General features: G+C 36.1%; 1 protein-coding gene across 2 annotated transcripts in view; it reads left to right on the top strand.

The window, feature by feature from the left end:
• LOC144203237 (A-type voltage-gated potassium channel KCND3-like) overlaps positions 1 to 24,066 on the top strand; it is a 47,661-nt gene extending 23,595 nt beyond the window's left edge. Inside the window, exons 5-9 of one of the 2 annotated variants that reach the window (XM_077726613.1) lie at positions 14,751 to 14,913; positions 20,141 to 20,242; positions 21,655 to 21,747; positions 21,820 to 22,079; positions 22,990 to 24,066. In XM_077726613.1, coding sequence (XP_077582739.1) covers positions 14,751 to 14,913; positions 20,141 to 20,242; positions 21,655 to 21,747; positions 21,820 to 22,079; positions 22,990 to 23,227 — 856 coding nt within the window. In that variant the 3' untranslated portion in view covers positions 23,228 to 24,066. Of the gene's footprint in view, positions 1 to 14,750; positions 14,914 to 20,140; positions 20,243 to 21,654; positions 22,080 to 22,989 lie in introns of both variants that reach the window. The other variant, XM_077726612.1, reaches the window with a different exon arrangement.
• The last annotated feature ends 362 nt before the right edge of the window (positions 24,067 to 24,428 follow it).

Raw genomic sequence — 24,428 nt, 5'->3', positions numbered from 1 at the left:
TCGTTTTTTGGAAGAAAAAAGCCTTACTATACTATGTCGTTTTTTGGAAGAAAAAAGCCTTACTATACTATGTCGTTTTTTGGAAGAAAAAAGCCTTACTATATTATGTCGTTTTTTTTGAAGAAAAAAGCCTTACTATACTATGTCGTTTTTAAAGAAATAAAGCCTTACTATACTATGTCGTTTTTTGTAAGAAAAAAGCCTTGCTATACTATGTCGTTTTTTGGAAGAAAAAAGCCTTACTATAGTATGTCGTTTTTTGGAAGAAAAAAGCCTTACTATACTATGTCGTTTTTTAAGAAACAAAGCTTTACTATACTATGTCGTTTTTTGGAAGAAAAAAGCCTTACTATACTATTTCGTTTTTAAAGAAATAAAGCTTTACAATACTAATAGTTGTAACAGACAAAACAATAAATACTACTGTTTTCTTTTGAAAGCCTGTGGTCCAGTGATTAAGTCATTGGCCTCCCACCTCTGTGGACCTGGGTTCAAATCCTGGTTTGCTCTTCATATCTAACTTTTCCCACTTGAAAGTACCATAAAGTACTAAGTATGATCTCGGAGCAAAAAGAGATAAAACAACAAATACTACTGCTAAAACGTGTAGACTGGTGGCCCAGTGGATAAGTCATCGGTCTTCCGCTTCTGTGGTCCTGGGTTCAAACCCCAATGCTTGCAAACATTTTCCCACTATAATTCATGTAAAGAAAGGAGACAAAACAACAAATACTACTTCATAATCTTGTAAAGTGGTGGCCCAGTGGATAAGTCATCAGTCTTCCACCTCTTTGGTCTTGGGTTCAAGTCCTAGTGCAAACAAACATTTTCCAAATATTATTCAGATAAATGAAAGAGATAAGAGTACAAGTACTACAAAATTCACTTACAGATTGGTGGCCCAGTGGATAAGTCATCAGTCCCCCATATCTATGGTCCTTGGTTCAAATCCCAGTGTGTGCAAACATTTTCCAAATATTATTCAGGTAAATGAAAGAGATAAAAGTACAAGTACTACAGATTTCTCTCACAGGGTGGTGGCCCAGTGGATAAGTCATCAGTCTTCCACCTCTGTGGTTGTGGGTTCAATTCCAAGTACCTGCAAACATTTTCCAAATATTATTCAGGTAAATGAAAGAGATAAAAGTACAAGTACTACAGGATTCACTTACAGAGTGGTGGCCCAGTGGATAAGTCATCAGTCTAACATCTCTGAGGTCCTGGGTTCAAATCCAAGTACCAGCAAACATTTTCCAAATATTATTCAGGTAAATGAAAGAGATAAAAGTACAAGTACTACAGCTTTCACTCACAGAGTGGTGGTCCAGTGGATAAGTCATCAGTCTTCTCCTCTGAGGTCCTAGGTTCAAATCCAAGTACCTGCAAAAATTTTCCAAATATTATTCAGGTAAATGAATGAGATAAGAGTATAAATATTACTACTTTCTCTCACAGGGTGGTGGCCCAGTGGCTAAGTCATCAGTCTACCACCCCTGTGGTCCTGGGTTCAAATCCCAGTGCAGGCAATGATTTTCCCAATATTATTCAGTTAAAAGAATAAGTTCTAATGCCTAAGTGTTTAAGTGTATAAGTCTTCAGTGGTGGATGAAGCATTTTGTTCAAAAAATGACTAAGTGTTTCACCCCATTTCCTTGGATAAAACGTTTCAACACCTATGTATAAGTGGGGCACGAGTTGGTGTAGTGGGTTGCACACTCGCCTTTGCACGGAGAGAACGTGAGTTCGCTTCCCGGTGTCGGCGGTTCACTGACCAAGCAAGCGGTCGAGGGTCGGCCGAAGGCCGACCCGAGAACGCCTTTCGCACGGACAGGTCCATCAAGTGTCTTCCGAACTGCCGAAGGCAGTTCGGAATATAACCTTTTGCTGAAAAGTATGACAAAGTGTTTCATAAAAATTAAAAAGTTTTTCTTTTTTTTCTCTTCTTATTCCATTTACTCACCTACATGGTTTGGTGATCAACCAAATGACGACAGCGGGAATCGAACCCTGGTCTCCCACATGGGAGTCCAGTGAACTAACCTCTGCACCACCCAGTGGCTTACACTTTTCTCTGTAATCATTTGAGTGTTCTGACAAGAAGTACACAGAAACAACTAAGTGAAAATGTGTCCCGACCGGGATTTGAACCCAGGTCTCCCACACTGAAGTCCAGTGAACAGACCTCTGAGCCACCAAGTGATTACACCTTCCTTAGACATCATTTGAAGGTCTTGACTATAAATACAGATAAACAACTGAGGGAAAAATTTCCCGACCGGGATTCGAACCCAGTTCTCCCAGGCGAGAGACAGATGAGTTATCCACTACGCCACGAATTGGCTACACTTTCTTTTGCCATTATCTTGACTAAAATCCACAGACAGATGTTTCGTCAGAAATCACCATGGAGATAGGCCATGTCATACAGACATTTTTTTTCTTCTAATATGCTATTGTCTTTTTTTTAAAAAATAATGGTGACATCCTCAGTGGTCTTGAGATGTGTGCTACATGTTCTTTTGTTATTTTCTTCACATTAGTCAGAAAAAGTCACATAGATTTCTTGGCAATTTTCTTTGTCATATTCCCAAGTACAATGGCTGTTGAAAACTGATGGAAATCTGTAATGTTATTGTAGTTATTTTGTTCTTTTCAGTTCTGTTGGGCGGGGTCAGCACAAGATTTGATACATATAAAAAAGTGCCTCCGTTAACAGTACATATGAAACATATACAGAAAAAGGACTAAAGTATTAAAATACTCATCATTCATCAATTAAGTAAAAAGTACAAAGTAAAGTAAAAAGTACAAAGTAAAGTAAAAAGGGATGTGTTTGCTCCGGCGGATGAGTGGTTAGTGCAGGGGTGGGCAAATTTTTGGCCCCGGGGGTCCACATTGACTTTAAAAATTTGACAGATGGGCAGGGTCAGCACAAGATTTGATACATATAAAAAAGTGCATCCGTTAACAGTACATATGAAACATAACCAGAAAAAAGGACTAAAGTATGAACATACTCATCACTCATCAGTTAAGTAAAAAGTATAACGTACAAAGTAAAGTAAAATGATATGATACATATAAAAAAGTGCATCCGTTAACAGTACATATGAAACGTAAACAGGAAAAAAAGGACTAAAGTATGAACATAATCATCACTCATCATTAAAGTCAAAAGTATAAAGTACAAAGTAAAGTAAAAAGGAATGTATTAAGAAATATTAAAATGTCATTTAAAAAAGATAGAGGGCGCTGTAAAACAAAAAAAACAAAAAAGAGTGGACAGAGCTACTACCACTGTCTTCCTTGTGATGGCGCCATCTTGGGGAAAATAAAAACATTATTTGGACAACATTGGCGGGCCGGATTAAAAAACCCAACTGGCCTTATGTGGCCCGCGGGCCATAGTTTGCCCAATATTTGTGCTAACCACCAAAATGTACAAATCTTTCATGAATCAATCGTCCTTATTTACACAAGATTTTGTCCTGTTTTAGTCATCATATGTCTAAGTAAAGTTTCAAAGTAGTACTTTAGTGAATAGATGTGCAAGTTGAATAACGCATTTGTTGACTGAATGGCTTTTCAATAACTCACAACTAGACAATTGTCTATGATTGGTTGAAAAGACGACCTTGGCTATTGTTTCAAAGCCATCTTTTTTGTTGTCCTCGTTCACCTGTGCAGAATGTCAGTACCGATGTAGAAAACGGTTGTTGTTGTTTTTTTTGAAAGATGGAGTGGTACCCGCTAATGGCATGGCCTTGTTTAGAGGACCACTCTATATGGCTACCACTTTCGCATCTTACAGGCAAAATCAACAGAACCATCAGCTCTTCATGTCCTCAGCTTTGTTGTGATGTCGCTTTTTATAAATCGGCTTCGATGAGTCGCATCACTTCACATTTTGGTTGAAAAAACAAGTGGACAAAACAGTTAAGAGCCACGAAAAAGACACTCAAAGCTTTAGTTTGTCACAATGTAGCATTTCATCCAGGTGTCCTTTTAGTTTTTGAAAATATTCAAATTCTACTCCAAAAATTGAACTACAAAATAAATACACTTATTAAATTGAAGTAGCGTATTTACTCGCATATAAGCCGTATGCACGTATAAGCCACACCCTTTTCGTGCCAGTTAAAACAAAGTTGCTAGATACCGAAATATTATTAAGATCCAAACAATCAAAATGGCAGCAAATTTGATCTCATTAGTGATTTTTTTGGGTGGTGCTTACACGAACTAAAACTTTATACGATAAAATCTCTAAAAAAAGACAAATAACTTGGTATCTAATCTCCAAATGCTTCTAAGAATTCAAAAAATGTTATAAATGATGCTAAATAATTCCTCAAAACCTGAAAATTCAATAAAAATCGGGTGCGAACTAATACTTTGTACAATAAAATCTCTAAAAAATCCATAAAACTTGGTATCTGATCTCCAAATGGTTCTAAGAATTCAAAATTGTTATAAACGATGCCAAATAATTCCTCAAAACCAGAAAATTCAATAAAAACCGGGTGCGAACTAATACTTTATACGATAAAATCTCTAAAAAAGCCATAAAACTTAGTATCTGATCTCCAAATTCTTCCCAGAATTCAAAATTGTTATAAACGATGCTAAATAATTCATCAAAACCTGAAAATTCCTTAAAAATCGGGTTGGCATTCAGTTGATATGTACAAAATGATCTGGAAATCGGCCATTTTGGGTCAGATATTCATTTTTTTAAAGTCCTGTTCTTGTAATGACATTGACGAGTAATCCCTGAATTATTTTGTATACCGAGAACAAACATTAATTGGACTTTTGCACTTGATTTGACATTGTCTCGACAAATTTTAGCCAAAAAATTGAGCAGACGAAGCATTTTTTAGCCATCTGCAGTAGCAAAAAACATAAAAAAAACATTTTAATCAATCCGATCAATTCACTTTAACATCTTACGGAATTAAAATAGAGTAAAGCACGCAATATTTACGATGAAATGGCTCATCATCTCAGGAGAGTATTTAAAGGTGAACGATATGATGGCGTTTGTGGAGAGAAGATAGCAAACTAATTGTACGAGCTGGTAAAAAAAGACCTTAGGGAATATTTATGTCTTGGTGGAAAATCAATGGCGCTCGGCTTGCTTCATCTCAATTTAGCACTCGGGGAGAAAATAAAGATGCACTTGTAGTTCTTTGTCATTATGAAGATGCATGCCTCAGGTTAAGCGTGTCTGGAACAATGCTGATTATCACCTAGCATAGAAATGGAACCTAACTAGGACAAATTACAGTAGTGGGCGAAATGCATTAGATTTAATTTGATAGACAAAAGGGAAAACAATCTGCAAAGTCATGTTAAGCAACAGAACTTCAATTTGGAGTTAAAATACAGCTTAATTGCTGCCTTGGGTTGTTCTCAAAGAGAATTATGGTGTTTTTTTGTGGAAAATATGTTTAAGATGATGGCGAAATGTACTTGTATTTTAGGAAAATGGAGAAAATGGATGATTAGATTGATTGTGAGGGTAGGAAATTACAGTGCGTTGTTGTTTTTGAGTAATCTGGGGAAGTTAATGTTAAATGTCGGTGGCATGGCTAACGTGGAAGCACAATAGAATAGTTTTGTTGCTTATATTATTGCAAAGTTTTGGACAAATGTCTGTAAAATTCTGAGGTATTAGATATTTAATTTGAAACTGGTCAAAATTGGAAATATTTACAGAACTTAGACCATCGTGAGGATATGTAGTATATACTTTGGTTCAAACTTTGATAAACTTTTGTTAGTAAAATAGATTTAGCACCAAAATGATCATATTTAGCCATATTCATACCTGTCAACTTCTATGTTTTTCCTATATCTTATACATTTTTTGATCATTTTAAGTTGTTTATGCAATATAACAACTTTTGTACAAGATTTTTTAAGTACTTTTTTTGTAAAAACCGATCTCATTCTACCTATTCCAGCTCTAATCCGGATCGTATCAGTCACTGGTAGCAGACCAAAACGTTATTGCCGACTACTAATAGTATTGTTATGCTTAAACACCCATTTTCATTACATATATATGTATATCGGGTCAGCAAGCAATGTACCCAGACAGCCAAGATGTCCACGTCATACAGTAACATCTACAGAATGTTGAATTTAGTGCATACATACATAAGGCGCACCAAATGTTTGGGCGCCCTGTCCACTTTGTTGGAAATTAGCGACATCTACAGAATGTTGAATTTAGTGCACACATACATAAGGCGCACCAAATGTTTGGGCGCCCTGTCCACTTTGTGGAAAATTTTAGACTTTTAAGTAAAAATATGTGCCGCATATGCTTTTTTTATTGCTTAATAAGAGGAATTATGTTTTTTTTATTGCTTAATAAGAGGAATTTTGTTTTTTTATTGCTTAATAAGAGGAATTATGTTTTTTTTTATTGCTTATTAAGGGGAATTGCAATCATTAATTGTCCAAGGTTTATAGATATGCCAAAAAGGACATTAAAAGTCTTAAATTTGACTTTGTAAAAGCAAGATTGGCCTCGGTTATCTCGAAAAAAACAGATTTTTTCACTTTTTTTTTTCTTTTAAACTACAAGAAAGGGGAAAACAAGCCAAGAAAAAAAACAAATCCAAAAAGTCCCCATTGTGACTTCACACTCTTCTGTACATTGTGTTCCCGACATCGATTTTTTACTACTTGTGTTCTGCAAAGAATACCTTATTTCAACTTGCGTCCTCTGTACCCACCAGAGACATTTTTTTTCTCCCCGAGAACAACAAAACCGGTAGAGAACGAGGCACACTAAAGTGGCAGAAAGTAATTTGTGAACTCCATTGTGATTGCGGTTTCAACAAAAAAAAACTCTATTTCAGTGCAATGGTGCCGAAACCCCAAAGACAGCAAAACAAAGGTGACGTGTAAATTGCAGTGCGACCATTCTATAGGCGAACGGTAAAGGTTGAACGAGTTATTCGAGTAGCAAAGAAGGCCTAATGAATTTTATTCAATGTTTTTGCCCCAATTTTGTTGACAGTTTTGCTTTTTGAGGCTAAAAAATGAAGAGTCGTTAATACCTGACAGGACATGTGAATGTTAAAAAGTACTCATGTTAATTTGAGGCAGTTTGGGTGAAGTTTTTGGTGTAAATACGAAGAAAAGAAAGACATGGTGGTGTAGTGTTAGATTTGAAAGAATTGTCAGGTTGCTGGTTATCCACCGGTTGTTGTTTCCGCTTAGTGGAGTGTAACTTCTTTGGAAATGCTTTGACATTTGCTTTGTTTTTTTTAGAACACAGGATTTAGCGGGTATGCCAACAAACAGAATTAATAAGATGCAAAAGTTTATGTGTTAAGTGGTGGGAATAAAGATGAGAAGAGAAGATAGATTCGTCAGATATTTTTGGAATCGATCACAGCTCAAAAAAGTATACTGTATTTTCACGACTATAAGGTGCACCGCATTATAAGACGCACCCTCAATGAATGACATTTTTTTCCATATATAAGGCGCACTGTATTATAAGACGCACTGTCTATTTTGGAGAAAATGTAAGACTTTTAAGTGCGCCTTATAGTCGTGAAAATACGGTAATTGCTATTGACTTCCAGGTATGAAGCACTCACTACTTTACAGTCACCTCTAGAGCCAGCCATTGTTGATGTTTTGGATTTTTTTGTATAAAATCTTGCAGTGGGGGAGGAGCTATTTGATGGAAGATGTTGTAAACTAAGATGGCATCTGCATATTTAACAGTATTGTTTCAGTTCAGGCGTTTGTGTTTTTTTTTTTAATATCCGACAGTGATGGTTTTTCGTTTTTGGTTTTCTGTTTTTTTCCATATATAAGGCGCACTGTCTATTTTGGAGAAAATTTAAGACTTTTAAGTGTGCCTTATAGTCGAGAAAATACGGTAATTGCTATTGACTGGCAGGTATGAAGCACTCACTCACTACTTTACAGTCGCCTCTAGAGCCAGCCATTGTTGATGTTTTGGATTTTTTTTGTATAAAATCTTGCAGTGGGGGAGGAGCTATATGATGGAAGATGTTGGAAACCAAGATGGCATCCGCATATTTAACAGTATTGTTTCAGTTCAGGCGTTTGTGTTTTTCACGACTATAAGGCGCACTTAAAAGTCTTAAATTTTCTACAAAATAGACAGGTTTCCTTATAGTCCAGTGTGCTTTATATATGGAAAAATAAACAAAATGTGTCACTCTAACGCAAAAGGTAACAGATGATTTTTTTGGTGAAAGGTTGCAATGTATTTGGTGTAATTTTTTTTGTATTTTGTGGTGCGCCCAATCATGTGGTGCGCCTTATAGTCGTGAAAATACGGTATAAATGTTCGCTGACAATGCTAACGCAAAAGCTAACAGATTTTTTTTTGCTAAAATGTTGCACAGTACTTAGTATAAAAAACTGTTGTTTTGTATTAAGTTTGTTTGTTTTATTGCATCTTTTGGGTCAAATAAAACAACACTCATTCGTTGATATTCTACATTTGATTAAACCGAGAATTCTTTTGACTTTTGCTAGAAAAAAAAAAACGGAATTAACGACCTTCCTGCGCGGCTAGTTAGCATCTTTTAATAAGAAAAACTCATTGTTCACACTGGTCAAGTGTGATTTTGTGTTTCCTTTGTGCGTAGGTTGTACTCTCATTTGCGCTGTAGCCTCATAAAATCTGCAAAAAAAATGTCTGTTATCTTTTAATTAGATTGCATGTTTGTCTCAAGACTTTAATTAAGATTCTCCATTATGGCGTCCATCTTTTTGTTTAGCCAGGGTGCTTGTCTACCTTTTTTTTTAAGACAGATACCAACAGTTTTTTTTGATTAGTCTGTTGTGCTAAATGACACAGTTGGAAGAATTTCTATTTTACTCACGTTATCAGCCAAAATCAAATATTTTTAATACATTATAAGGGTTAAATGATTGGATTGACTTTCGTTTTGCAGGCAGTTTTACGTTCATTTTTGTTTTTATGGCGTTTTGAAGTGCACATAAGCAAAAACAATAATTAGGAAGCTTGTTTTTTTATGGCTTTGGTGGTGTTAGCAAGTCAAAACATTACATTTTATTGGTTTGTAGTATTGTGGATAGAGAGTACTTCTTGACAGCTTGTTTGAAATAAACAGAAGGATTGAATTAAATGATTGGAGGTTTTAACGGTATTTATGGATGGGGGCAAAAGTCAGGCTTGATTGGAGATGGTTTAAATATGGAATTAGCCTGTCTAAAATGTGAATATATTTAAATTAAAAGCTTTTGTTGTCATTATACACAGCTGCGTATAACATAATTGGTGGTTCTACTCCAAAAAGTGTGTTTTTCCATAAAAAAAACATCAAAAAGTAATATAAAAATGTTAAAGTCACTTAAATATATGAAAATAAAACAATACAAATGTAAAAAGTCAATAAAAATATATAAAAAGTCAATAAAAATATAAAAAGTCAAAATAAAAATATAAAAAGTCATAATAAAATATAAAAAGTCACAATAAAAATATAAAAAGTCACAATAAAAATATAAAAAGTCAGAATGAAAATATAAAAAGTCACAATAAAAATATAAAAAGTCCCATTAAATACTAAAAGTCACAATAAAAATATAAAAAGTCACATTAAAATATGAAAAGTCACAATAAAAATATAAAAGGTCAAAATAAAAATATAAAAAGTCACAATAAAAATATAAAAAGTCACAATTTGCTAGTCATTAATTAAAAAATGCTTTAAAACCGGTAATACAAGTTTTTTTTTACAGAAAGTTGAGTATTCATAAGAGTTAATAAATTGTCATTTTTTACAGTTTAAATTATTAGAAATTTAAAAACATTACATAAGCAATGGATTGCACCAACAATGAGAATTTGGGATTTTAGCACGAATAGACAGTATTAATCGCATAAAATGTCATTTTTCAGATACATGGTATGGATATTTACTTATTATCTTAAATATTTTCTTATTTTTTTAAAGTTGTTATACATAATTTCCTTATTTTTCTATTCTTACTGTTTTTCGGACGATAATACCCACCCGAGTCTTATAATCCAGACAATAGCATCAATTTTAGTTGTACAAACGTACGTTAAAGTCTCAATAGAAATAACAATAGCGAACAATAAACTGATCTGCTAACAGTTTCCCAGATAACCGAGAACTCTAGCCCCGCCTCCTATCACCTGGCATCGAAGTAAACGTGTCTTCCTAAAACATTCGAGTCCACCTGCACGAGGACTCCCCAAGTGGGATACCTTTTCCCTTCGAGCCATTGCAACAAGAGCTCCTCGGGCCTCCCGAGTCTCCCACAGTAGCCTACTTTCTCCTTCTAACCCATTTAAAAATGGCTTTTTAAATGATCCCAAAGAAAGCCCTGTTCATTTCTGACAGCTGATTGGAGGTTGGGACGTAAGCAGGGATAGACCATCGGCGAGGGGGTTGCCCAGTGGGCGATTTAGTGGAACAAAAGTACATTTTTAGTACAGTACAAGGAATAGAAATGCTCTTCAAGAGGACTGTTTCTGACAGTCATAAGATTTCTGGTTGCCATTGGGTAGTCACATGACACTTAGCTTAGCTAGTACGTCTTGAAATATGGCTAAACTACCGGATTTTCATGACTATAAGGCGCACCGCATTATAAGGCGCACCCTCAATGAATGACATTTTTTTCCATATATAAGGCGCATTGTATTATAAGGCGCACTGTCTATTTTGGAGAAAATGTAAGACTTAAGTGCGCCTTATAGTGGTGAGACTACGGTAATTGTTATTGACTTCCAGGTATGAAGCACTCACTACTTTACAGTCACCTCTAGAGCCAGCCATTGTTGATGTTTTGGATTTTTTGGGATAAAATCTTGCAGTGGGGGAGGAGCTATATGATGGAAGATGTTGTAAACTAAGATGGTATCTGCATATTTAACAGTATTGTTTCAGTTCAGGCTTTTGCGTAATTTTAATATCCGACAGTTTTTGGTTTTCTGTTTTTTTCCATATATAAGGCGCACTGGATTATAAGGCGCACTGTCAATTTTGGAGAAAATTTAAGACTTTTAAGTGCGCCTTATAGTCGTGAAAATACGGTAGTTGCATTTAACCTATGAAAATATCTAAAACTGTTTTTTCCGACACATAATTTTGTCAATTTGCGTACGATCATTTCAAGGAAATCGGTATGATATAAAATATGATATAAAAATGAACGCTACAGCTTTAAATGTGTAATTATTATTTATTTTAATGAACAAAAATAGTTTTTTGTCCTATAAAAGGTTAAACTGAGCTTCATTAGTGTGACATTTCCATGCATTTATAATGCAGCATGTTTATAAACTCCCGTATACATAATTAATAATTAATCTCCCTAAAAAAATCCTTTGAAATAACATTACACACTTCATTACCTTTTTAATTCATCGCCGTCACCCCCTAACAAAAGCCAACATGACTAACGGCACGTTTACGCATCAATCAAACGCCGAGCCTTGTCACCGTGTCAATATTCTACCCGGCAACAACAAAAAAATCGTATTAAACGAAAGAAAATGTCTGTTTTTTTTCAAGTGGGATAATAAAACCAACGCCATCCATCACAAGGCGCTTTTACATCCCAGGTTGAGTTTTTTTAGCGTCACCTTCTCGATCCGAATTGTGCAGACTTTATTTAAAAAAGTCAATGAAGCCGTTTGAATGATAAAAAGCGCAAAAAAACGAAGTAAAGGCAGAAAATTAAGACATTTGTCTTAGTCTTGCTTGTCTTATTTTTGGCTAAACAAACTTTTTACCCAAAATGAACACATTGCGCTACTTAACATTCATAGTGAGTTTGTTTATCACTTTTATTGTCACGTTCGTTATCGGCAATTTATTCATTCTCGGATAAAATAGTCGAGATTTTCTCATTTTTTTTAATCAATAGTGACAGAAATGTAGCGGTAGAAGCAAAAAGATGCCTGATAAGTAAATAGAAAATTCATTTTATATCTAAAGCTTCACATATTTTTATGTTATTAAGCAAAATACTTTGAATTTGAGTCATTTTACACAGCTGCCTTTCTGCTAATCTTTCTGGTTTTTAAGTAAATTGGGTTAGTCTATTGAGTGGGATTTTTTTTGTATTATAAGGAACAGTGCATATTAATGAGCATATTTATATTCATGTTAATGAACATATGTAAATATGTATGATTGTAGCCAAGGGCTAACTTGCATCTATAGTTTCTAACTAACAAAAAATATCGGGAAAATTATTATTGAATGTGTTGTTGATTAGACTTCTGATTGGGTATTGAGTTTGGGTTTGATTTATTTCATAAGGGATAGCACATAATAATGAACATATTTATGTTAATGAACATATATATGTAAATATGTATGATTGTAGCTAATGGCTAATTTCTATCTTTAGTCCCTTGTGTAGGTTGAACATAAACGATGACATATACAAGAGACATGGATGCCTACGTAGCATAGTTTTAGACGGTGTTGTGATTGTAATTTTGTTTGTCTAACAGGCAGGCTTTAAGATGATTGGCCAAGAGGTTCAGAGGCTAGTTGCTATTAAGTTCAAGGTATGAAGAGAGAAGGTAGTTTGGCTAATTTAGCACTCTTTTTGAAAGGAACTACACAGTCACCTCTAGAGCCAGCCCTTGTTCATGTTATGGATTTTTTTGTATAAAATCTTGCAGTGGAGGAGAGCTTTGTGTTGGTAGATTTTTTAAACTAAGGTGGCATCTACATATTTAACAGTGTTGTCCCAGTTCAGGCATTTAAAAAAAAAAAAAATGACAGTGGTGGTACATTTTTGGTGTGACTGGACGTTTGGTCGCCAGTCTTTTGGTCCCTTTTGGTCGCCGGTCAAATGTACTTAGATATTAAACAGCACTTAGATATTAAACTCTCTTTTTTAGACATTAAACTCTCTCTCAATAATATAATTTTGAGAGTTGTTTTCAACACTAAACTCTCTGTCACCATTTGACCAGCGTCCGAAAGACCGGCGACCAAACGTCCGAGCACCCATTCTTGGAGGCCTAGTGAAAAAGTGGTTAATTAGCATGTCGGGCTATCAGTTCTGAGCTTCTCAAGTCACTAATGTGTCTAATTTAAGAGTTAATTACAGTTAAGAGTATCAACCCATCCGTTTTTTGTTGTTGTTTTTTGGTATCTTTAGTTAAATTAAATCGAAATCAGCTATTGCGTGTGTGTGTGGGTGGTGGTGTGGGTATATTTGAGTGATGGATGACTTGTAGCTCCAGTAACTCGGTTCCTTTATGTGTTTACAGCAGATTTTCACCATGTGCTGTTGGAGTCATCAATCTTACTGGAATAAATCAAAGTGACAAATTACAGTGTGGACTCTTTACACCTGTCATGGCGACAATAACACAAACATTTCATCGTCCTTTGGTTGCCCTTGCGATAGTGATACTTGATGATTTTCATCTTCTTTATAACAAAGTGGGATTTTCTTTGAGAAGAACGCGGGGGATTCATTTTTTGTTTGGTTTTATGGACCATCTTCTTCTTCTTATATTTGATTTGATTTGATTTTAATCGTGATTTGTTCAGAGCGCGCCGTTCTGTCTCGAAACAAAAAGACAGATTACAATGGATGAAGCACATTTACATACATTTTTCATGTTCTGATTAGATCGTTTCAGTTTTTTTGCATCATTTTTGTTTTAGTTTACAATCATTTAACCATGCTGCTGGGTTTTTTTTAGTCATACATCATTTATGATGTAAAGGAAATAAGTAAATGATGCAAGGAAGTATGTCAAAGTAATATTAAAGATGATGTTGTGTTGTTTAGGCTATGTTAATATGAATAATTGTTAGTATGTTATATTAACAGACATTTTTGGCATATTCTTCAGTTTAATTTATAGTTTTTTTAGAAGTACTGTATAATTACTGTATATTCTAGCATATACGCTGTATTTGTTACTAAAAAAAACGATGACTGAATCGGGGGTGCGGCTTATATGCGCACAAATTAGACTTAACGCCATAACGCAAGAAAATGCAACCAATACGGTCATTTCTATCAAAATAGAGAAAAGATTAACAGATAAAACATTAAATAAAATTACGTAATGCTGTCAAACGCATGACAAATTTATTTTGACGTCTATGAATGAAATTCAAGGAAAAAAAATGTTTTTTTTGCATAAAACGTGAACAAAAATCACTTGTCCCAAAGTACCATATTTGTACTGTATTAAAACCATGAATAAATACAAGAGAAATTGTAAAATTATATGATTTTAAGGCAATTTTAAGGGTGCGACTTATATAAGGATGCGGCTTATATGCGAGAAAATACGCTACCCAAACCACTTGGATAAAACGTGAAAAAACTCACTTGTGCCAAAGTACCACATTTGTACAGTATTAAATCCATGAATATATACAAGAGAAATTGTAAAATTCAACGATTTTAAGGCAATTTTAAGGATGCGACTTATATAAGGATACGGCTTATATGCGAGAAAATACGCTACCCAAACCATTTGCTTCCAGAAGTAATATCCAACCAAATAATAAAGAATATTAGTGACCTGTATAATCTCCATAGACTTAAAAAAAACAGGCTAAGTAAGTCTTGATATTCTGACAGTTAAAAAACGACTTACCGAAAAAGACATTAAAATGTTAATAGTACTCAACTTTGACTTTACGGATGTAACACTATACTTTCAAATAACAAAATGTCATTCATGTCATTTACAGGTATGGAGACATGGTGCCAAAAACCATCGCCGGTAAAATCTTCGGCTCAATCTGCTCCCTCAGCGGGGTGCTGGTTATCGCCCTACCGGTTCCCGTCATCGTTTCCAACTTCAGTCGCATCTACCACCAGAACCAAAGGGCAGACAAACGCCGAGCCCAGAAGGTAAAAACATGCCAAAATATCCCATCAATAACTTATGGTTCTTATCGGAAAAAAATTGAAGCGAAATGACAAAAAAGAATTATTTCGAATGAAGCAAAGCAGAATAAGCTAAAATATATACAGTGTTCCCTCGCTAATTCGCGCTTCAGCTATCGCGGATTCAGAGCTTTGCGGATTTTTTTCAGGAAAAAAAATATAAAAAATGTAAATATATTAAGTTAAAATGATAAATTAGATCATTTTCCAAGAGGTGGAAACCTCTCATTAAATGGGATTTTAAAATGATTTATTTCAAAGTAAACTCACCAAAACAAGGCACTTAAAATTAGTTGTTTCTCAAAAATTGATATGAATCCACAAATCTCTAATCTGAAATATATCTTGTGATTTTAGCTCATACCTATTAGACAAATGACACATTTGAAAATCCATAAGGTTCGTTGTCTAATTTAATGATAGCAAATTACAGTGTTCCCTCGCTACTTCGCGCATCAGCTCCCGCAGGAAAAAAATATATAAAAAATTTAAAGATATTAAGTTAAAATTATAAATTACATCATTTTCCAAGAGGTGGAAACTAAATATTCAATAAGAATTATTAATTGCATCACAGAAATGGTCAATAACATGGTGAGAGTTGAGGAATGGCATTGATGACGTCATGGCTGTTTCCAGGCAAATCTTCAAAAAAAACAATGTTCACAACTCCCAATAACGATGTTTTTTACGTGCAAAAAAACTGCAGAAGATCCTCCATCCGAACTACTATGATGTTTTTGCTTGGTGGTACTTTTGTGCACGTGTTATACATTTTTTTAAGCATTTTTGAAGGGGCACGCCTACTTCGCAGAGGATCCCGGTCCCCATTAACCGCGATAACTGAGGGAACACTGTATTATTTATTTGTATTTAACCTCCGTCAATTGTTTGTCTAAGGCTACAAACACTAAAAAACCTGAATTGTGTTGCCCTTTTATTTGACATTCTTGTACGTATCACGGCCGAAAACACACAAGTACACACAAGCCCGAGTGTTAAATGTTAGCCATCCACTCGTTGTTCTGATTTAGTAGCTTTGACCTTTTCTCTAGCGCTGCTACGTAAGCGAAGCAATACGCCAACAAGAGTGGCTTTGCTGGGAACAATTTGAAGGGGGGGTGATGTATTTAAGTGCCGTGACAAAGCTGGACATATTTTTTTTTTCATGGAAACATTGGATGCTTCGTTAAGTTAGCATTCTGACAAATTGTATTTAGCATTGACCTATTAAGCACATTCATACAACATATAGTTCAGGGTTTTCAGTTAAAAAAGATACCGTGTTTTCTCGCAAATATCATTGAATTTACTATAAAATGGTTGAATTTTACAATTTCTCTCGTATAAGCCGCCCCTAGATTCATAATTTTCACCTACATATTTGTAGTTTTTAATAGGGAGTACAAATGTTGTACTTTGAAGGGAAAATTTTAAGAAAAATTATTGTACATGGTATTTCTGAGATACTTTATGAATTGATTTCTGGATTAAACGTTCCTAAAGCGTGTTGCCTGCATGTAGACAAATTCAAAAAGCAAGTCATGTGACCAGTACAACCAGGAAGTATGTCCATAGTAGTCTAGTTTGTCTTCGGCGCCCTGAGCGAGCAATGGCAGGCACAAATTAGTGAGTTTTTTCACGTTTTATGCAAGATATGGTTTATTTTTTTCTGGAATTTCATTCAAAAACGTCAAAATTAATTTTGTTAAGCGTTTTATCTTCTTATATTTTCTCTATTTTGAAATAAATTACCATATCGGCCACATATGGCATTTCATCTTTGTCACTTTACAGTTTTGTGCATGTCTAATTTATGCGCATATAAGCCGTATCCAAATTTTGGTCATTTTTTTGAGCGGTAAGTATGTCATTTTTGTGAGAAAATATGGTAATGCGTATATACACAACTCTACTTTTCTAAAAAAAAATAATAATAATAATAATTAATACTCTATATGCACTCATTAAATATAAATATGGTTTCAAGTTTTACTCCAGTAGCTAAGCTGTCATATTTATGGAAATGTACTACCAACAAAGAATGCCTTCTCCTAACTTAAAAAGTTTGACTCTAGTGACATAAGTCTTATGAGTTGACAATCTCCGACAGAGGGTTAATGAGACAATCTTCATTAGCAAACAACTGCAGTGAATGGTGGCGCCGTTCATTAATTCTCAGGGTATTGAATCAATCAGAATTGGACTTTTGTGTTTGTCTAAAAAAGACGTTTCGCACCATTAAGTGTGCGGAGGAGTGGCAGCCAATTATTACAGCATTCACATTAATGCTGAAATTCATGTCGTTATCTCCAAGTTTTATGCCTTTATTTCTCGAATATTACAACTTTTGATTCTTGAAAAATATGAAAAAAAGGGACTTGCAGTCCGGACAATGTGGTAAATATCATAACATTAACTACTATAATATGTGTATGTAATATTCGTGACCGGACGTTTTGTCGCCGGTCTTTTGGTCGCCGGTCAAATGGTGAATATCTAAGTACTGTTTAATATCGAAGTACTGATTAATATCTAAGTACTGATTAATATCGAAGTACTGATTAATATCGAAGTACTGATTAATATCTAAGTACTGATTAATATCGAAGTACTGATTAATATCGAAGTACTGATTAATATCTAAGTACTTTTTAACATCCCTGTACTTTTTAATATCTATATACTGTTTAATATCTAAGTACTGTTAAATATCTAATTACTGTTTAATATCTAAGTACTGTAAAATATCTAAGTACTGTTTAATATCTAAGTACTGTTAAATATTGAAGTACTTTTTAATATCCTAGTACTGTTTACTATCTAAATACTGTTTAAAATCCAAGTGCTGCTTAATATCTAAGTACTGATTAATATCTAAGTACTGTTTAATATCTAAGTACTGTTAAATATATAAGAACTGTTTAATATCCTAGTACTGTTTAATTTCTAAGTACTGTTTAATATCCAAGTATTGTTTAATATCTAAGTACTATTTAATATCTAAGTACTGTTTAATATCTAAGTACTGTTTAACATCGAAGTACTGTTTAACAAACGTCCGAGCACCATAATATCAATTGTCTATTCCGACTGTATTCCTCTTTCTTCTGACACTGTAGTAAAATTCCATCTACCAATGCTAATCTCCACCTCTAACTCTAAACCCAAAGAAAAATGCAGTTGAATTCAGCCAAAACTGACTTTTAACAACTTAAATCAAACTCCATTCAAACCAAATCAACCATCACAAAAGTAGTATCTCCTCCCAAGCCCGACCAATCACCATTGACTTCCTGCCGGGTGGGATCAGCGTGGGTTATTCCCCCCAACCCCCCCCCCCCCCCCCCCCCGCGTCAAGCGCAACCTTTGATCAAGCAAGACGAGCGCTAGGCATCCTTCTCCCTGTCAAATTTATTCTCGCGTTAACTCAAACGCAACACCCAAACACACTTTGCATTCCACCAGCCGCCTAAAAACGTGATCGTTATCTCTCGTCTGCAACTACAATTTACATAAAAACTTCCTCCAATCATTCCAGCACTTTGTGGGTTACGCCAGGTCTTGTTTACGGGGGGGCCACGTGGGACTTCCCGAGAAACCCAATCCAATTGAGAAGATGGCTCAATTTTACAACCAGCACTTGAAGCAAGGCGGATTAACATCTTTTAGCGTATTTTCACGACTCTTAGGCGCACTTAAAAGTCTTAAATTTTCTCCAAAATAGACAGTGCGCCTTATAATTCAGTGCGCCTTATATATGGAAAAAACTGAAAACCAAAAACGAAAAACCACCACTGTCGGATATTAAAGAAAACACAAACGCCTAAACTGAAACAATACTGTTAAATATGCAGATGCCATCTTAGTTTCCAAAATATTCCATCATATAGCTCCTCCCCCACTGCAAGATTTTATACAAAAAAATCCAAAACATCAACAATGGCTGGCTCCAGAGGTGACTGTAAAGTAGTGAGTGCTTCATACCTGGATGTCAATAGCAATTACCGTATTTTCACAACTATAAGGCACACTTAAGTCTTAAATTTTCTCCAGAATAGACAGTGAGCCTTATAATCCAGTGCGCCTTACATATGGAAAAAATATCATTCATTGAGGGTGCGCCTTATAATGCGGTGCACCTTATAGTCGTGAAAATACGGTATTCCATTCTGGCAAATTTGATTCCCCCTGTCATTTTCAATGCCATTCTCCATTGCCCTCCCTTTGCGGAGTTATGAAATCCATCTTTCCGATTCATTTTACCAAGATGCTTCCCTCTGGACTGTGGTAGGCGGAGATAGAATTGGAAGTCGAACTATAGTCGCAACTTTTGAGGATTGATATCATGCATTGGCGTTTAAGTAATAGCGGAACCGTGAGGTGGTTTGTAAGGATGTAACCAGACTGCACATACACGTAGAGTTTCTTCGATTAATGGCGGTAGCAGGATATGACCTTTCAAATATGGGTTGGCGGAAAATGGCTGCAGTTGAAGTTATGTTTGTTTTGTTTTGTTTGTCACTTTAAATGGATGTTAGGTTAGAAGTTTATTTCGTATTTGGGAGATTTCTTGGTTGCAGTAGCAGGACAGTAACAAGTACAGACACAGAAGACATTGTAGAACTAGCTAAGAAACTGGAGCCATACATAGGGAGTCCACCAGGTGGAGATGTTCTGTAGAGTGAGACTGAGGTTACCACATAGTTCCTTAGTAGTGTGGAGGTTTTAAAGGATTTATTAAGTATTTTTATGTATTTATTTATATATTTTTTTCACTCAGGGCTCCGATGACAAACTAGACACACTTCCTGGTTGTACTGGTCACATGACTTCCTTTCAGAGTTTGTCTACATGCAGGCAACAGCCAATCAGAATGTCCAATCCTTAAATTGATTCATAAAGTATCTCAGAAATACGATTTACGATGTTTTTTCTTAATATTTTTCCTTCAAAGTAACATATTTGTACTTTGTATTAAAAACATGAATATGGAGGTGAAAATTGTGAATCAGGGGGCGGCTTATACGAGGGAAATTGTAAAATTAAACCATTTTAGGGCCATTTTAAGGGTACGGCTTATACGTGGAGGCGGCTAATATGCTAGAAAATCCTGTAGTTTCCTTCAACTTTAACATACATGATAAATCGATACATAATGGTTCTTTTTTTTGTTTTATTTTTCAACTAGAAAGCAAGAATGGCCCGGATTCACTTAGCCAAAAGCGGTAGTGCCAACGCTTTCCTGCTAAGTAAACGCAATGGACTCCTCAACGAACTACTGGAGCTAACGGTAAGGAATCACCTACTCTGACTCTCTATATCTGAAAAAAAAATAAACAGCATAATCCACCAAATTTAGCGAGTTTTGGACTTTTAAAAAAGCAGAAAAGCAGCCAAGCATTGAGTCTCGATCCATGGAATGCAATCATGTTGGAGCTGACATGTTTGTCAGCCCACGTTCTTCCACTTTTTTGTTCATTAGTGTGCAGAATTTGAATGAAGTTTCCTTCCAGCTTGAGCGAACGTGTCGGGAGACAATTCAATTGTTTTTTTTTTGCGTGGCAACGCTGAAGCGAAAACTTCATTGTGTTTGGAAGGCGTTGAAAGCCCAAACTAATCTAGAATCTTGTTTTGTTTATGTCAGAAGTGTCACGCGTCGCTTACTTCAATACTAGCTGCAATATCCAATATAGTAATACCTTGAGATGTGAGTTTAATGCGTTTCCGGGGACTGAGCTTGTATGTCAATTTACTGGTTGTATCTCAAATCAAGTTTCCCATGGAAATTAACTAAATACTAATTAATTTGTTCTCATATCTGAAAAAACACTAAAAATCTGAATTTTATAATGGAAAAAAATATCTTTTTATTGGTTCTAGTTAACCACCTATTTACAAAGTAACAAAACTTTAAGAACTTTAAATGTAACTTAAATGAACTTAGATTACTATACACACACTTAAAAAAAAATTCCTAAACCACAAGTGTCAAAGTGGCGGCCCGGGGGCCAAATATGGCCCACCACATCGTTTTGTGTGGCCCAGGAAAGTAAATCAAGAGTGTCAACTTTCTATTTTAGGATCAAATTAAAATGAAGAGTATAGATGTATATTAAATTCCCTGGTTTCCCCCTTTTTTAATCAATAATTGTCATTTTTTAATCATTTTTTCTGTGTTTTTAGTTCAAAAATAATTTTGTAAAATCTAAAAATATATTTAAAAAAAGCTAAAATAAACATTGTTTTAGATCTATAAATAATGAATATTCAAGGCTTTTAATCCAGTTCTTTTAATCCATTTATTTAAAAAAAATCAAATATATCTAAAATGGTCCTGCTCATATCTCAAATTTTTCTTGTATCTCAAGGCAAACATTTGCTACGAATTTTCCTGCTATCTTAAATTTCTCATATATTATACGTCAAGGTAACACTGCAATTCTTTGAGCCAACTTTTTTACCAAAACACAGTTTGGCAAGCACCCAACAAGTGGATGATGCAGCATCTTTTATTGTGAAATTGTAATCATAACAACGTTAAGATAACTAACTTGCTTATTCATAGAAAGAATTAAACTTCTATTGTCCTGTTTCTGTACCTGGATCGAAAATGACATTGAATCTGCAGAATTTAAAAAAGCAAAAGTCTGATTTTTTGTAACACCTGCTCATGTTTTTTGTTGGTTTTTTTTTTGCAACCAGGGCGCCAACGCCAGCGAGCAGAAGCCGCCAAAGTCGCCGTGTCTCTTAGAGAGCCAACACCACCATCTGCTGCAGTGTCTGGAGAAAACCACTGTACGTGAATGCCTCCAAATGGTTTTCCCTCCCTTCCAATCTGAAAGCATCTCCCCCAAAACCCCCCTCCAGGCTCACGAGTTTGTAGACGAGCAACTTTACGAGCAGAACTACTTAGAAGCCGTCATGCAGAGCCTCCCCGCCCGCAGAGCGTCGGCCGGTAGCCGTGACGGCGCCACGCCGACCTGCTGTGGCCGCGGCGGGGCCAAGAAGAGCGCCGCCGCCGCCTTGCCCAACTCTGCTCGGCATCTCGGAACCAAGCAACAGGGTCCCCTGCAGGAGCTCAGCGCCATTCACATTCAGTGTACTGATAGGCCGTCGCATTCTAGCAGGTGAGATAAGCCAGCACGCACGATCCCGATGCTGACTTAACGTCAACTTGATTTCACGTGGGCCTGACCATTTTAGATATAATATTTAGATTTTTTTATATATAAATGGATTAAATGAACTGGATTAAAAGTCCTGAATATTCAGTTTTTTATAGAGCTAAAACAATGTTTATTTTAGCTTTTTTAAAATATATTTTTAGATTTTACAAAATGATTTTTGAACTAAAAACACAGAAAAAATGGATTAAAACATGACAATTGTTGATTTAAAAGGGGAAAATCAGGAAATTTAATGTACATCTATACTCTTCATTTTAATTCGATCCTAAAACACAAAGTCAGCACTCATGATTTACTTTCCCGGGCCACACAAAACAATGTGCCGGGCCACATTTGGCCCCCGGGCCGCCACTTTGACAACTGTGCCTTAAATAGAAAAGGGGGCGACCAAACAACCGGGCGACCAAATGTCCCGGGCGACCAAACGTCCCGGGCGACCAAAGCGTCCGGGGCGACCAAAGCGTCCGGGGCGACCTAAGCGTCCGGGGCGACCAAAGCGTCCGGGGCGACCAAACGTCCGGGGCGACCAAACATCCGGGGCGACCAAACGTCCGGGGCGACCAAACGTCCGGGGCGACCAAACGTCCGGGGCGACCAAACGTCCGGGGCGACCAAACGTCCGGGGCGACCAAACGTCCGGGGCGACCAAACGTCTGGGCGACCAAACATCCGGGCGACCAAACGTCCGAGTACTTTAACGTGTTTTTACTTGTGTGGTCATAGTTAATCGATTTTTAAAGCAATTTTATGGTAAGACAAAAACAAAACAATATGATGATAAAAGAGTAAAATTATGAGTATATATTGAAGATAAAGAATCTATGATCTGCTCTTATCGTTTTCCATGTAGCCGTTCAAAACTCAACCTGAAAACAGACGATAGCAACAGGCTCAACTGCAAGGGCGCTCGACTCACCACGGCCATCGTCAGCCTCCCGTCGCCCCCCGTCCTGACGGCCGCAACAGATGGCGATGACCTCCGGGGGGCCCCCATCCGCAGGGGGCCGGCACCGGGGTCGGCCTCCCCCGGCCCCAGCATCCAGACCACCACCAGCTCGGCCAACGTCATCAAAGTGTCGGCCCTGTGACGAAGTATTTGTAAATATGAGACAGACAAGACCGACCAATCGCGGCAGAGGCTTTCGACAGACACTGACACACGGTGCAATGCATATCCGTCAGTCCACCGGGGGGCGCTGTTCAGCTTCTACAAAGTACTACAATAGTTAAAAGAATGTTTTGCTGTCTGAAAAGTGTTGACTGTGCTTACTTCATTTCGTGTTTTTAGTTTTTTTTGGGGTCTCTTTTTGCGCGGAATTCATTTTATTTGATAAAACCGTGACCAGTCACTTCTCTGACTGCATGTACTTGTCATTCAGGTTGAATCAGTGTTCCAATCTCATTTTCATGGCCTTTAACGACAAACTATTGAATGAATATGCTGTATGAACAAAAGTATTGGGGCAACATAGCTTCTAATTAAAGTACCGTATTTTCTCGCATATAGGCCGTATTTGTTGCGAAAAAAAATGATGACTGAATCGGGGGTTACGGCTTATATGCGCATAAATTACACTTGACATGCACAAAACTACAAAGACGAAACGCCATAACGCAAAAAAATGAGGCCGATATGGTCATTTCTTTCAAAATACAGAAAAGATAAACTAATAAAACACTTAACAAAAATAATTTTGACGTCTATGAATGAAATTCAAGAAAAAAATAAACCATATCTTACATAAAATGTGGAAAAATACTTACTTGTGCCTGCCATTGCTTCCTGAGGACACCACCATTTTACCTAGGAATGACAAACCAGATAGTTAGAGACACACTTTATGGTTGTACTGCTCACATGACCTCCTTTTTGAATTTGTCTATGAGTAGGCAACACCCAATCGGAATGTTCAATCCTTAAATCGATTTATAAAGTATCTGAAAAAACACATGCGATGATTTTTCTTGAGATTTTCCCTTCAAAGTAACACATTTGTACTCCCTATTAAACTTATGAATATGGAGGTGAAAATTATGAATCAGGGGGAGGCTTATACGAGGGAAATTGTCAAATTCAACAATTTTAGGGCAATTTTAAGGGTACAGCTTATACGTGGAGGCGGCTAATATGCGAGGAAATACAATATGAGGGCTTATACGAGGGAAATTGTCAAATACAATGATTTTAAGGCAATTTTAAGGGTACGGCTTATACGTGGATGCGACTTATATGTGAGAAAATACAGTCATATTTTGTCACTGTATCCAAATGAGCCAGTGTGGCAGCTG

Source organism: Stigmatopora nigra, chromosome 10 (genome assembly GCF_051989575.1).
Source record: "Stigmatopora nigra isolate UIUO_SnigA chromosome 10, RoL_Snig_1.1, whole genome shotgun sequence".
Lineage (NCBI taxonomy): Eukaryota > Metazoa > Chordata > Actinopteri > Syngnathiformes > Syngnathidae > Stigmatopora > Stigmatopora nigra.
This window is presented reverse-complemented; position numbering and strand designations above follow the sequence as displayed.